The sequence below is a fragment of the Zeus faber genome (genome assembly GCF_960531495.2).
Source record: "Zeus faber genome assembly, chromosome: 19".
In the NCBI taxonomy this organism is placed as follows: domain Eukaryota; kingdom Metazoa; phylum Chordata; class Actinopteri; order Zeiformes; family Zeidae; genus Zeus; species Zeus faber.
The window spans coordinates 3,310,469-3,326,259 of NC_137206.1; the positions used below are offsets into that span (position 1 = coordinate 3,310,469).

At 46.1% G+C, this 15,791-nt stretch overlaps 1 protein-coding gene across 1 annotated transcript in view; it reads left to right on the forward strand.

Moving 5' to 3' along the window:
- Positions 1-15,791, forward strand: part of mrc1a (mannose receptor, C type 1a) — a gene marked incomplete at its 5' end in the record, with an annotated part of 28,165 nt that overhangs the window by 7,916 nt on the left and 4,458 nt on the right. The window contains 21 exons of the mRNA XM_080019824.1: positions 3,022-3,423; positions 3,970-4,143; positions 5,148-5,303; positions 5,676-5,789; positions 6,548-6,691; positions 7,327-7,503; positions 7,867-8,024; positions 8,125-8,241; positions 9,330-9,445; positions 10,126-10,274; positions 10,419-10,618; positions 10,807-10,922; positions 12,162-12,243; positions 12,321-12,465; positions 12,573-12,611; positions 13,555-13,718; positions 13,981-14,045; positions 14,163-14,263; positions 14,351-14,490; positions 14,984-15,089; positions 15,399-15,571. Coding sequence (XP_079875950.1) covers positions 3,022-3,423; positions 3,970-4,143; positions 5,148-5,303; positions 5,676-5,789; positions 6,548-6,691; positions 7,327-7,503; positions 7,867-8,024; positions 8,125-8,241; positions 9,330-9,445; positions 10,126-10,274; positions 10,419-10,618; positions 10,807-10,922; positions 12,162-12,243; positions 12,321-12,465; positions 12,573-12,611; positions 13,555-13,718; positions 13,981-14,045; positions 14,163-14,263; positions 14,351-14,490; positions 14,984-15,089; positions 15,399-15,571 — 3,038 coding nt within the window. The remainder of the gene's footprint in view (positions 1-3,021; positions 3,424-3,969; positions 4,144-5,147; positions 5,304-5,675; positions 5,790-6,547; positions 6,692-7,326; positions 7,504-7,866; positions 8,025-8,124; positions 8,242-9,329; positions 9,446-10,125; positions 10,275-10,418; positions 10,619-10,806; positions 10,923-12,161; positions 12,244-12,320; positions 12,466-12,572; positions 12,612-13,554; positions 13,719-13,980; positions 14,046-14,162; positions 14,264-14,350; positions 14,491-14,983; positions 15,090-15,398; positions 15,572-15,791) is intronic.

Consider the following 15,791-nt stretch of genomic DNA (forward strand, 5'->3'; position numbering starts at 1 on the left):
ACCCAGGATGGGTCAATTGCAGAGGATCCATTTCACCGGCCACCATCAAAGCATGTGCATGTATGTGTGTGTGCAAGCACGTGTTGTAGTGTGGTGTGTTGCGTGTTGCTTTCTGAAATGTGTCGGGCGTTTCTTAAAACCCAGCCCATGTTGTCACAGTAAACACATACGAAATGCAGCGTTCTCCCAATCTGGGGATCGGGGGCTGGGGCCGCCAGTTCCAAAAGGGACTTCACAGAATTACTCAGGTAAAATCGAAAGGCGTCGTCTACTCACTGAAGTGCATTTTCTCACAAGAGGGAACGACGGCACGTGCCTCGGCTCCGGGTCCTACGCTCACTTGCTCCTCGCAGAAACAGGATTTCCTCCTGTTTCTCTCTTTCCACGCGAGCCTTCCAGCCTCCGAGCCCCCGTGGCTCTGCCGAGTCCACGTCATGCCCCCGTCAGCCGACCGCTCCAGTCATTTTTTGACCACGTTTCCCCGGCAGGCGCCGACGCAGACGCCAAAGCCAAAGACCCAAAACGTACTCATTCACCCGTTTCTACACTTTGATGTGATCTATATCCACGTTCCCGGGATTCAAAGACATGGAGGGACAGTGAGGTGCAGGGCCACAAGCAGCTCTTGGGGCGCTGAGGATCTGAACCAGCAATCCTTGCAGCACCAGGCGATTTGCTGCAGCCCATCACTATTTGTAAATCTCTTAAATCACGAAAGGGCGTTTTCGGGGGCCACGGATCAGGATCTCAGATGAGATGACACTTTTCATCTGGACTCACTGAAACAGCCTCTCAGTCGTGGTTTAACATAGTCTCAGACTTGCCCTCGTCTTGGTTTAAAACATCTGATTTCCAGAAGGAAGATTAGATCTAATCTAGGTCTAAGTGAAGTTTAAATGTAACTTTTGGATGAATGGGCGTGGCCTCCAGGTGGACCAGGTTGATCTGGACTAAGACCAGCACCAAGACCAGACAGAAGGAGCTGACCGGTCCTCCATCACCTCAGTCCAGGACTTTCTGGTCTGGGACTCATTCATTCATCTTCAAGGAAGCCTTTTTAAAATTCTGGATTGGTTGTAGTAGGAATATCTTGGTCCTGATTGAGATAACCGGTTAAATACCCTTCTGACTGGTTATATACCCTTCCAACTGGTTGTTTATCTTTCTGGTTGGTTATATACCGTTCTAACCGGTTAAATACCCTTCTGACTGGTTATATACCTCTGACTGGTTATATACCTCTCTAAGTACATTAACTAGACAAGGTAACCCTTTTCAAGCTACAGTATGCATACCATTAATGCAAACAGTAAATTCCTTAATTATTCTTAATTTACTAAAACTTTTTGAAATGGGAGGATTTGAAGAAAACCACGAGAAGAAGCCACAAGAGACGCCGTGAAATGACAGAGTTTGACAGATTTTTCAGAGAAAACAGGAAGTGAGGAAGATGAATGGACAAAAACCAGTGTTTTGGAAAGTGGGGCACGATAACCCACAGTTTCTTATGAATGCTTTCTTCTCTGGGAAGGCACGGGGACAAAAACGTCAGACGGCCATGTTGGAAGCCGCATATTTAAGGAAGGGCAGTTATGGCTGGTTTTTGTTGCAGCTATATTTTTGCTCAAGCCGAGTTGATTTTCATGGAGGAGGAAAACCCCTTCTGCGAAACCACCCCTTAAAGTTCTGGCTTTCAATTGGTTGAAATAATTGTTTTAGATTTGATTTCTAATGCAAAATCATGTTAAAATAGGAGTTAAAGTTGTTGTGTTCGAGACACCTCTGGTCACAGTTAGACCCCCAGATCTAGATCCAGGTCCAGGTCAGGATCCGGGTCCAGGTCCAGGGCTGGTCCATCGGTGGGAAGTGTCACCTGAGGTCTCCTGCTCAACATGGACGCTTCCCACTTCCTGTGCTATGGTTTCAGTGGACAGCGCAGCGGGCCATGTGACAGGATGGACAGGGAGATTTAGGGGGAAGAGCGCTGTGTCGCGGCCCTCAGACCTGGAGACGACAGAGCGGTGCACGGTGAGGATCATGGCTCCCCGTCCCAGCTCCGTGCTGCTTCCCCTCCTGCTGCAGCTGCTGCACAGCGCCGCAGACACAGGTCTGGACCTCACGCATTCCACATTCACCTTCTCAATTTATTGACATATTGGGGCACAGATGTGACGGGAATTATTAATACAGAGGCTTATTGTTTATTGTTAATTCGTATAGTGTATCGTGACATTTCTTTCTAACTGTAGTACATTTTTAGATATGCATATTTTAACAAAATATCAATTTTTTTACTCAATTTGTAATTTAATTGCATATTGCCTTTTTCAAAATGTTGTTCTTTTTTAGGTTTATTGCATGTTGCCAAATGTATGTATTTTTCTGTACTTTATCATTTATTATTTTATTATTATTACAATTTCCCTCCTGTGACGAATACTCTATGTATCTATCTATCTATCTATCTATCTGTCTGTCTGTCTGTCTGTCTGTCCGTCTGTCTGTCTGCCTGTCTGTCTATCTATCTCAGTACATTTTTTCTTGTCTCTTTCGTGTCTTTTTAGAATTTTTTCAAGTACTTTTTCTGAGACATTTTCTGCGACTTTAAACTTCTCACACAGTCCCTTTACGTTGCTTTGTCAAAGATCAGGATTTATTTACATATACTGTACTACGACACCACCTGTACTATTTAATTGTCAATTAGGATCTGGATCTTCATAAGACTCATCTGTACAGGAGTACTTTACAAAGTATTATACACTGTTATATTTGGACCCTGTTATATTGGGACCCTGAATATGACGAGTACTCACATTTTTTAATACTTTCAGTACATTTGACAGTACATGAAAGTACTTAAATACTTTTACTTAATGTCGATGTTGTACATTTTGTGTACTTTTACTGAACTAAAAGCTCTGAGTACGTCCGCCGCCACAGATCATGACTCATAACTCCAAATTAAGTAGTATTATTATGTAATAAATGTGTAACGTGGCTTCTCCTTTTCCGCTCCAGACTCCAACCATTTCCTGATCTACAACGAGAACCACAAGATGTGTGTGAAGGCGGAGAGCGCCACGTCCATGACCATCGCCCGCTGCGACCCCGGCTCCAAAGAGCAGCGGTTCCGCTGGACGTCCGACTCGCGGCTCCTCAGCCTGTCCCTCAAGCTGTGCATGGGGGCCGTGGCGATGCAGGACTGGGTGAAGGTCCTGCTGTTCCCCTGCGACGAGAGGAGCGAGCTGCAGCAGTGGCAGTGCAAGAACGAGACGCTGTTCGGCCTGAAGAACCAGGACCTGCACTTCAACTGGGGGAACCGCAACGAGAGGAACATCATGGTCTACAAGGGCTCGGGGCTGTGGAGCCGCTGGAGGATCTACGGCACCAAGGGGGACCTCTGCTCCCAGGGCTACCAAGGTAGGACCCGGGGCCCTAGACCTCTAAATGACCTTTGACATGGAGATCCCACGAGGAGAGCTTTATCCAAACTGTCGGGAATATCTGAGAGCTCCTTCTCTCTCCAGCTCCTTTCTCTCCCACACAATGCATATTAGTAATCGGAATATTCGGCAAAACACTCATTTCATCTTCTCCTCGTGTGGCTCTAATGAGGGGACATTCTAAAAGGCTTCAAGTGGCAGCAGTGAATGTAGTTTAACAAGCGGAAAAATACCTTTAGCATTGATCAAAACCTTTGAAAGTATCTTTTTGAAGATTTAGAAAGTACATCGGCTATCGCTGATAAAAAATATTAGCTGATGAGAATATTTGGATATTTGACATAGCATGATTATGAACAACCGTCATTTTTACCTAAAGGATTATTAAAATGTTGCAGCAGAGTTTCTCAACAGTGTTGTGAACCATGGAAAGCAACATTTTACGAAGGCCTGGATTGAAAAAAGTCTCAAATCAAATTAGCAAATGATTTTCACAGAACAAATTCTTATGGTCTCTTGGCAGAGGTGTTCACGATCGAGGGCAACGGCTTTGGAAGCCCCTGCCGGTTCCCCTTTCTTTTCCAAAAGAAGTGGTACGCTGAGTGCACGACGGAGGGACGCTCAGACGGACACCTTTGGTGTGCCACCGAGACGGACTACGATAAAAACCAGAAATGGGGCTTTTGTCCCTCCAAATGTGAGTAAAAAGAAGTTCTACTTCATACAACCCGGTTTCCCAATAAGGATGATAACAATAAGCATATTATCAAGCATGGATAAGTAGCTCCTACAGTTTGTGTGATGTGCATACTGTGTGCAATGTGTACTCTTCAACCATTAGAGGGAGCTCTAGTCAATCATAACACGATCAAAACAAACAAAAGTCAGAATCCAACCGGAGTCCTTTGCTTTTTTGAGACTATGTTGGTTCTAGTTTTATCTCTTTCTTTGTCTGACAGTCAGTAGTTCCACACAGCGTGCTTTGTATAGAAGTAAGAGTCATTATCACAACCCGGCAAGCACTTCTAGAAGTCAGTGTCGCGCCGCGCAAATATCTTTTATTTCAACTGGAAGGATGGTGTAAGGTCAACATTTCAGTTGCTGCGACAAAATGATTTTACAGGGTGGAGGAAAAGGCCAAATGGTTGCCCTCCAAGTGGCCAATCTCAAACACGAACACTATGGGAGCACCAGGCTGCTCATCTTCCAAGTAAAACAATAAAAACCTGTAATGTCAGTGATAACAGCGGCTCATCAAACCTCCTGACGGAGTGGCCCCACTAAATTATCCTGTTTTTCTGTCGCTTCTTTTATCAATGAGAGGGTCAGCGCTGACGGGGTCTGGTTCCTGACCCAAAGCCCCAAACAGAAAGAAAACACCGCGGCTTCCTCTGTGTGGAAGTGCTTACGCAGCGCTGCCTCGCTCTTCCTCCCCTTGCTTGCTCTTTTCCTCTGAAGCCAGCAGGAAAAGCTCAGGAGCAGAAAAAAACATGGCTTTCATCACAGTTTGCAGTCAAATGCCATGACAGGCACAGATATGGCCGCGCACTTCCCATTTACGCTGCAGGTCCTTGAAAGGCCTTCAAAAAGCCAGGAAAGGAGTCTATTTTGTCACATTTTCGTTGACATTAATGGTGTTTTTGCCTGGTGAAGCTATTTGCCGCTATGTCCCCGATTCTAACGTTCCATGCTGCGATCCAGCCGACCGGGGCTGGGACGTGGACCCGGTGACGGGTGTCCAGTACCAGAGGAACGTTCGGGCCGTCCTCACCTGGCACCAGGCCCGGAAGAGCTGCCAGCAGCAGGGAGCTGACCTGCTCAGCATCGTGGAGCTCCACGAGCAGACCTACATCGCGGGTAGGTGGACCGCGTCACGCTTTGATGGCCGTGAAGATCTCTTCTAGGGCTGAGTCAGGTGTTGGGCAGGGTCTCACCATTCAATTCACTCAGGTATCGATGGGATGGTTTAATATCGGATTCTATATCGATATATTGACATTTTATATGTAATGAGAATTGCTGCCAACATTCGGGTTAGCATCTGACATGTGTCACAAAAATTCAGTCAGTTACCGATGAGAATCAGTTTTACTGCACATAATATTTGGTCTGAAATATTTTAGGGAATAAATTCAGGAACAAAACACATGCTCCAGTGAAGAGACTTCCTGCTCACGTGCCAAGGTGTTTGCAGGATGAGCGTGATGCAGAGTGTGCTCCTCGCTGCAGGCTTGACCAACATCCTGGGAACGTTGCTGTGGATCGGACTCAACAGCCTGGACTTTGAGGGGGGGTGGCAGTGGAGCAACGGAAATCCATTCCGGTACTTGAACTGGGCTCCAGGTGAGATGTCCCCAGGAAGCATTGCCTGTGATGATGTTCTCACACTGCGAGCTCCGCTGTTCTCGACCTCCTGCTTTCCATGTTTTTGTCATTGAAGTCATCAGTTCACACTGGAAACACCTGGACACCTCTGCTCGACTCTGCTCTACCTTTACTCTACCTCTATTCTACCTCTACTCTACTTATATTCTACCTCTCCTCTATATTTTCTCTACCTCTACGTTACCTTTACTTTACCTCTATTCTACCTCTACTCTACCTGTATTCTACCTCTACTCCCCCTTTACTCTTCATTTACTTTACCCCTACCTCTACCTTTACTCCACCCCCACTACCTCTACTCTACCTTTGCTCTACTTCTACTCTACCTTTACTCTACCCACACTGTATCTCTACTCTAACTCTACTCTACCTCTTATCTACCACTATTGTACCTCTACTTCACCTTTACTCTACATTTACTCTACCTCTATTCTACCTCTACTCTACCTCTTATCTACCACTATTGTACCTCTACTTTATCTTTACTCTACATTTACTCTACCTCTATTCTACCTCTACTCTACCTCTACCTCTCCCTCTACTCTACATCCACTACATCTACCTCTACCTCTGCTCTACCTGTACCTGTACCTGTACCTCTACCTCTACATCTACTCTACCTCTATTCTACCTCTACTTTATCTCTACTCTACCTCAATTCTACCTCTGCTCTACCTCTACTCTACCTCTCCTCTACCTCTATTCTACCTCTACAGGCCATCCCTCGTCTCAGCCCGGACTGAACTGTGTGGTGCTGAACGCCGGCAAGTCGTCCAAATGGGAGAGCAGCGACTGCAGCCAGAGGCGTGGCTTCATCTGTCGGAGAGGAAACTCCACCAGCCTCCCCCCTGCCTCCATCGGTGAGAAGACTTTTAAAGCTGAACGGGAAAACTCACATACTGCAATACGAACCTTACCAGATGCAACAGCTCACCGGGGTTTTCAACAAATCACCCAACGGACGTCAGTGTGCGACGGCGTCTGTGTTGGTGTTCCAGCTCCTTTGTCAAATTGAATTATTACTGTGACTCAGTGGAATACTCTATTCTGATTGGTTGATTTCTTTTTGGTCGTTTTTTTTTTGGAATAATGAGAGCTGATTTATCAGTAATGACCGTCGGCAACCACTTCTCCGTCTGGTTTCACGTCAACGTCCCATTCAGCATGACTCATTTCATGATTAATGGAAATGTCCACGTCGGAAGGTCAGGGAGTTGTATGTAGGGAGAACAGTGCGGCCTCGTTGCTGTCGACCATTTCACTGAGCGGGAGCTCTTTAACATTTATTTGGTAAGTAGCCATGTAAAAAGCAGGATAATGTGCAGCCGGTCGGTCGTTATCACAAAATAAGCCCCAAGAGGGTGATGCAAGATGCCAGGCCACCGCGCTGTGGAGTTATCCTGCAGGTGATGAGCGCCTCGCTGCACACCATCTGGTGCATACGTGATCGTACAACATCAGAAGGATCCTCCCCGTGGTCTCCGTGCAGGTAAAGGCCAGCCCAGCCTCTGCCCCAGTCCCTGGGTCCCGTACGCCGGTCACTGCTACTCCTTGCAGCGCAGCAAGAAGATGTGGAAGGACGCTCTGACCGCCTGCCACAAGGACGAGGCCGACCTGGCCAGCCTGGCCAACATCGAGGAGCAGAGCTTCGTCATATCGCAGATGGGATACCGTGAGTGGACCAGCGCACTTTCCACATGCATGCTTAGTCAGTGACATGGAGATTTAGTCAGACAGTGACTTCCACTGAGTGCGTTTGGGGGTAGTGGAACCAACATCTCGATCTTCGTCAACAAAGCCTTGGATCAGAACAAGGGGGAGGTTTTTAATTCTATTCAGTATGTTGGTTTGATTCTAACCACCAGTCTGTTCTGGACCAGGGTTTCCCAAACCGGGGTCCACAGCTCCCTAGAGCTCCTCAGAGGAATTGCAGGGGGTTTGCAGCAAAAACCAAATAAACAAAGTAACGTGACTGTGTTAGAAATAGAATAAAAACTATAGATATTTGATTTGACACGTGGCGGAAAACTTCCAGTGCCAACGGACGAGCTTTGGATCGGACTGAACGACCAGAAGAGCCAGTTCCTGTTCGAGTGGTCCGACCGATCGCATGTGACCTACACCCACTGGCAGGTGGGGGAGCCGTCCCACGCCATCAACCACCGCGAGGACTGTGTCCTCATCAGGGGAAAGGTAGCGTCCAAAACCCACAATTCATTTATGGGAAGTAGTAGTAGTTTAGAGAATTGTTTTTTATAACATTTCACCGATCACCCGTTACACACCCGATCAGGACGGGAAGTGGGCCGATCAGATGTGTGAGAACGAGTACGGGTACATCTGCAAGAAGAAGGCGTCCACCAGACCGGCGGGCAGAAGCCAAGATGAAGTCCACCCCGGCTGCAAACTGGTGAGAACCTGAGAGAAACTACCTCCAGAGTCAGAGGGAAGCAGATTGTTATTGTTATTACTATCATTACTATCGTTACTATTGTTGTTGTTGTTGTTGTTGTTGTTATTATTATTATTATTATTATTATTATTATTATTATTATTACTATCAGTAGTAGTAAAAGTAGTAGTAGTAGTTATAATAGTAGCAGTAGTAGTAATAAAGAAGTAGTATTAGTATTAATAATGGGCCTCATTTGTAGTCAATGGTGGAAGGAGATCTCAAGTACTTACTGTTAAATGTACTTAAGGTCGTACAAGTACTTGTCGTATCGAGTGACCTGATACAGTCCATAATACTTCACAAAGTACTAAAGTATGAAAAAAAATTCTTTTTTAAACCCAAATGTAATGCGACTGTATGAGAAGTGTACAAGTGTAAAAAGTAGAGATATTTGCATTGAAATGTAGTGCAGTAAAACTCAAATGTCTCCAAAAATGAATATGCTTAAGTAAGTACAGATACTTGAAGACGTACTAAAGTACAGTCAGGAAGTACTTGTAGTTTTTTAACACCCCACGGCTCTTCACGGTACATGCAATGTCATGTTCCACGACGGTAACGTGTTCTCATGAACCTGGACACATACAGTGGATTCATCAATTTGTTTTCTGAATTACTTCAAAGCATCTTGAGTGAGAACCTCATGATGTCATGGTATCACTGAGTAAACTGAGCTGAGTCCTACGTGATGTCATGGTATCACTGAGTAAACTGAGCTGAGTCCTACGTGATGTCATGGTATCACTGAGTAAACTGAGCTGAGTCCTACGTGATGTCATGGTATCACTGAGTAAACTGAGCTGAGTTCTACGTGATGTCATGGTATCACTGAGTAAACTGAGCTGAGTCCTACGTGATGTCATGGTATCACTGAGTAAACTGAGCTGAGTTCTACGTGATGTCATGGTATCACTGAGTAAACTGAGCTGAGTTCTACGTGATGTCATGGTATCACTGAGTAAACTGAGCTGAGTCCTACGTGCTGTCATGGTATCACTGAGTAAACTGAGCTGAGTCCTACGTGATGTCGTCCTTGTGTCCAGGGCTCGGTCCGGTTCGGTTCGTATTGTTACAGCATCGCAGTGGAGACCAAGTCCCTTGGAGACGCAAAGCAACTTTGCAAGAAGGACGGAGGCGACGTGGTGGACGTAGCTGACCGGTAGCCTCTCTGCCCCGCCCGCATTTAACCCTTTTCTCCTTTGTTTTCAATTCAAATGCTAACGCTTGAAATTGTGTTTCTTTCTTTATGCGTTTAGTATTTCACCTCATCATTAATGGAGGCAGGTTTTTGAAATGTAATTATGTAAAATTTGTATTTTGAAATGGTATTTACCTGATAGACAGGACTTTTTGAATTCTAATTTCTCTGGTTTAATACCATTAACTTGCATTTAGTGTATTGGTAAAATAACGTCAACTTGCACTGGAACATGGAATACAGCTTTAAATGTTAGTTTTGTTGTTTTTCAACCCAGGCCTTCATTTAATGTTAAATAAATATTTCAAATGTGTTCACAGCACAACCTCAATGATCGCTTCACTGTTGAGGAACTTACCACTCTGCTGCAGCTTCTCGCTGTGCTGAGAATGGGGCAAATCCAATGGGGCAAATGATTAAGACTTAGAGTACGGGAAGCCATTGTAAAAAGTACTTTTAAATAAAGATGGTGTTGCGTATTCAAAACATGAAACAAAAAAATGCTTTCAAAAGGAAAGATCCTGTGGGGTGTGTTTTTTTCGGGGAAAAATAGCGAATTTACCCTTTGAGTGATGAGTCAGCCCCGCCCCATCCCAAGCAGTCAGCCGCTAATCCCCCCGTTCATGTGTGTTTGTGCTCAGATATGAGAACGCCTTCCTGGTCAGTTTGGTGGGTTTGAGGCCGGAGAAGCATTTTTGGATCGGCTTATCCAACATGGATGATATACACACCTTCCAGTGGAGCAGCGGGCGGGAGGTCAAGTTCACGCATTTCAATTTCGGAATGCCAGGTAAAGTAGACCTATCTGTCGCCTTAGAGAGGCCATCTCAACTCCTGAGCAGGAGTAAATGAACCGGTAAATAGCTGAGGAAAGCCGTTAAAAGCTCTTCAACTTAATTTGAAATTGTCTGCCTGAACTCTGGTTTGAATAAAGCCAGAAAGCAGGGCTGCGTTGCCATGACAACAGGAGTGTTTGCCGGATTGTGGGACGTGATGTCCTGCACCGACAAGGCGAAATACATCTGCAAGAAACGCGCTGAAGGCGTTCCCATGACAACGGTCGCTCCCAGCACGCCCGCCCTGAGCTGCCCGTCCGAGTGGTTGACCGTCTCCAACAGAAATGTCTGCTACAAGGTCAGAGGTCAAACTAGCCGCCTTATTGTTGACTGATGCAGCCGCTTGCATCGCTGTATCTGACTTTGGTCGATTGTTTGCGAACTTGGACTTGTTGTGGAATTTTTTACAGTCTTTAATTGTACTCATATTTGGATATTCTTTCAAATTTGAAACTGATCGTGGTTCTCCTTTCTGCCATCAAAAAGAATTATAAGATGTCCGCCAAGAAAAAGAAGACTTGGCCTGAGGCGCGCGACTTCTGCAAAGCCATTGGAGGGGACCTGATGAGCATTCACACTGGGCTGGACCTCGCCAATGCCCCGTACGTCGGCAGATCATACAAATCCACTTCTAATAATTATCAGTCATTGCAGATTACACTGAGGATGCATTTTTTTCTTTAACACATTTTCCTAATTTTCTTCAAAAATCCAAGTGTTATAAGAATCAAGAGAACACGAGGAAACACCCATATACTGTATACACAAAGTGGGAATATAGACCTAAAGATCTGATACCCAAACGTGACATAATGTTATGTTATGCATGTATATGTTTTTTGGAGGGTAAAATGATGTAATGATGTATGTAAATGTTGAAAGTTGCCTAAAGAGATAGAGAGTGGGCTGTCCTGGTATTCAACACAGGACGATTGAGCCTGGTGTTAAAACCCAGGGAGAGCTTATCTCTTGCTGCTGTTTGGATGGTTCCATACATTGTACTGACAGCCCATTAATCCGAAAACCCCCATAGTGCGATAAATGTCACCCAAACTATCTCTGACCTCATACTTGAACTTAACCTACTCTAACGCGGGGTTTCGGAATAATGGGCCGCCGGAACAATGGGCAGCCCCCGTTCAGATGCAGGTAATTCTGCTTCATCCAGGCCTTTGTGTGGCGATGGTGATGTACACTGCAGCTGCAGAGGAGCATGGGATGTTTTCTTTTTAACGCATAGCTGGGTGTCATCAGCATAACGGTGATTTTGACAGAGTGGGCCAAGGACCGGCCCCTGTAGGACGCCACAGGCAGCAGGAATCAGACAGGACTTTAAAACCATATGCCCTCATTGCAAGACACACTCGGTTCTGTTCGGACGGAAAGCAGGTCAGGACAGTTTTTTTTTTTTGAGAAGCTCTGTAGGAGGATTGAAATGTAGAGCTCGGGCCTAGAAGCACCAAGAGGGGAGCTCACATCAGCTGCCAATAGCCGGTCAATGGGGTTTTGAGCGTTTTCCGGAACGATGTCTCGTAGAGAGCGATGGTTGGCGGTTTTTGGTTGGCTGTGAAACTGAGCAAGAGGGATGAGCAGGGGCAGGCCTGCGGCCAGCCAGCGAGGTGGGCGTCTGAGGACAGCAACCTTGAAGGAAGACGTTGTCAGGGGGGAAGCAATGATTGACAACTTTTGTGGTCACGTGGTTGTGAATGGGGATTTATGACTTTAGCATGTCAATGCTTGATACCATTGCACTTTTCTCCTGCGGACATTAATAAAGTGTCATCTGCAAAGTACCTAAAATACTCAATCCGAAGTGCTCTTTCATCTCTCGAAATGTGTAGATTTCATGGGTCTGATGCGTCCTGGATCGGTCTCAGTTCCCTTGACACCAGTGAAGGGTTTGTTTGGACGGACGGATCACCGGTAAGTAACGTCTCGTTATTTCCATCGTATCATCAAGATGAATACGATCCCGTCTAAATCCGACGTTTGCTCCCCAGGTCAGCTATGAAAATTGGGGCTTTGGGGAACCAAACAACTACAATGACAACGAGCACTGTGCCGAGGTGCAGTTTTACTATTCAAGACACTGGAACGACCGGCACTGCGAGTCCTACAACGACTGGATCTGCCAGATACGCAAAGGTGCTGCATCCGCCTCGGCACGGACTTCACTCCCACTGAGCGTCAACAATAACTCTGACGTCAAACACGCTGCCACTAAAACTCAACACTCTGTTCTGTTCTTTCAGGCGTGACTCCCAAACCTGAACCCACCACACTTCCAATAGGTAAACAAAGCTTTATTACATATCACATCCACACATTAGAAGGATCTGATCATATTGTGCATTCCCTCATCACTTACTTAGAGGTGGAGGAGAGGTAGAGGTGAAGTAGAGTAGAGGGAGATAGAGGTGGAGCAGAGGTGGAGTGGCGATAGAGTTGATGTTGAGTAGAGGGAGGTAGAGGTGGAGTAGAGATAGACATGATGTGGAGTACATGTGGAGTAGAGGGAGGTAGAGGTGGAGTAGACGGAGGTAGAGGGGGAGTAGAGGGAGGTAGAAGGGGAGTAGAGATAGTGTTGATGTGGAGTAGAGGTGGAGTAGAGGGAGGTAGAAGTGGAGTAAAGGGAGGTAGAGGTGGAGTAGAGCTAGAGTTGATGTGGAGTAGAGGTGGAGTAGAGGGAGGTATAAGTGGAGTAGAGGGAGGTTGAAGTGGAGTAGAGATAGACATGATGTGGAGTAGAGGTAGAGTAGAGGGAGGTAGAGGTGAAGTAGAGATATAGTTGATTCAGAGTAGAGGAAGAGTAGAGGGAGTTGCTGTGGAGTAGAGGTGGAGCAGAGGCAGGTAGTGGTGGAGTAGAGATATAGTTGATTCAGAGTAGAGGTAGAGTAGAGAGAGATAGAGGTGGAGTAGAGATGGACATGATGTGGAGTAGAGGTACAGTAGAGGGAGGTAGAGGTGGAGTAGAGATATAGTTGATTCAGAGTAGAGGAAGAGTAGAGGGAGTTGATGTGGAGTAGAGATGGAGGATTGGCAGTTAGGGGTGGAGAACAGGTAGAATTCATGTGGAGTAGAGGTGGAGCATAGGGAGGTAGAGGTGGAGCAGAGGTAGAGTTGGTGTGGAGTAGAGCAGAGGGAGGTAGAGGTGGAGCAGACACACTTGCCCCTTTCTTGTGGAGGCACTGCAGACCATCCACCCGAAATGAACGGTTGTTTTGTCCGTCTCAGTCTACAACACCACGGCGGACGGCTGGCTGATATATAACGACACGCAGTACTTCATCAACACCGTCAGATATTCCATGGAAGACGCCCGAGCTTTCTGCCGTAGTAACCATGGCGACCTGGTGGTCATCACGGGAGACCACGAGAGGAAGTTCCTCTGGAAGCAGGTCAGCATCTCGGGGACTGTGTCTATGTTGTATCCACATTGACTGTGTTTAGTGCCTGTGGAGCGTGACACAGAAGCATGGTGTCGCCATTTTGTCCTTGGGATCCTTTGTAGGATCCTTCAAAGTCAAATTTGTCAAATTAAAAAATAGTTTTGTTCTGATTCAGCAGGTCATTCATTTAGCTCACAATGCGTTTGGTTTAATGAGCATAAATGCACGCTGACAAGAAGATAAATCACAACTAACGATGATACTCCAACAGATATCTCGGGGCACGGAAGGACAGTACTACATTGGCATGAGGGTGAACTTGGATAAGTCATTTGGGTAAATTATAATTGCGTTGTTTGTCCATGCAAGCTTTTACACCGAATCTGACAACGCACCCGACCTTCAGAACCACCCAGAATAATGCGGAATAATGTTTATCTTGAATGTTTGCAGCTGGATGGATGGCACCCCTGTGACGTACACCGCCTGGGAGCAGAACGAACCCAACTTCGCCAACAACGATGAGAACTGTGTGACCATCTACAAGGGCATGGGTGAGTGTCGACGCCCGGCGCTTCCGCCAAACTGCGCGCCCCATGGACGCCCTATCTTCACGGCCGTTTCTCCTCCTTGTGCCGCAGGATTCTGGAACGATATAAACTGCGGCCTGCAGCTGCCGTCCATCTGCAAGAGAAGCGGGACTTTCGTGAACACGACGGTGGTCCCCACCGCGCCGCCCACGGGAGGGTGCACGCCCGAGTGGACGGCGTTCCAAGGAAAGGTAAGGATGAGAGCCTAAGGGTCCACATCCACAATCCAGGACTTAGACTATTCAAAAGTATTTCACAAAATAAATAGTGCAGTTACCCACGATGCAGTCTTGCAAGTGATGATCTGATGAGATTTGCCTGTCATAAACTGGGGCTAAAGACAAAAAGGGGGCTACACAAAGAAGTTCAAATGACACAAAAAGCAAAACTCTCATTCATGAGAGTGACTGTATTTTGTGAAAAAAAAAAGTATGATGAGCAAATAAAATTAAAATGAATAAAAAAATTATAATTTTGCTTCAGTGGTCTAGCTTTCTCGGTGGGCCGCAGATGCCATTTTGGGAACCCCTGGTCTATTCAACCCAGTTTTGGACCAGGACCAGCACGTTGAGAACCATTGGATTACTGTGCATTGCTGAATGCTAAATGAGGCTGCCTCCAGGAGAACTTCTCTCTCTCTGCCATTTCTTATGTTTTTTTCCAACCTGTATCATGTTTTAACAGTGCTACAAATTGATGGATAATGATAGGAAGTCGTGGCACGATGCCAGGACCTACTGCCTCAGCCAGGGAGGGAACCTGGTGTCCGTCGCCAACGAGAGAGAGCAAGGTTCATATTTTCATTTAAGGGTGTTTAATTTTAGAATGATCGTGCTATTTAGGAAATTGAATAGAAATATGTAAAGATTGAGCAACAGTTACCTGCATAAAACTGGGTGCATGTCACTGCATATGGGTTGGTTTGTGGTTTACGTCATTGTGCAGCAATTTAACCAATGTTTTATAAACGGTTCTAGTCTTCAATTCTTCTTTTGTGGTCATCTATGTATTAAATAAAATGCTAAATCACACAATCGTGACAGCCCTATTCGGATTCCATTGAGCCAGCGGTTCCGTAACTTGTCGTCCTTCCTTTCAGCGTTCCTGACCACGCAGATGCTGATGTATCCCGGCGATCTGTGGATTGGCTTTAACGACGTCAACTGGGAGATGAGATTCCTGTGGACGGATGGAAAACGGGTTTCTTACGTCAACTGGGCCAAGGGTCAACCCTCGTCAGTGCCCGACACGCGCTTTTCCTTTTTGACGGAGGTACACAGGAAGACTCAAGTGACTTTAAATAACTAGTGGCAGTTTTATACTTGGACTATAAAACGGTGCAGGAGCCCTTTTCTCATGATGAACCCAGCCGTCCTCGGTCATTAGTTCAGTTCTGCAGACACCTAGATGTGGATAAATTGTGTTTGATTGCATTTCCCATAGACCCAGTCGTAGGTACTAGGTGCAGCCAATTTAATCCAAGTTTAGCAAG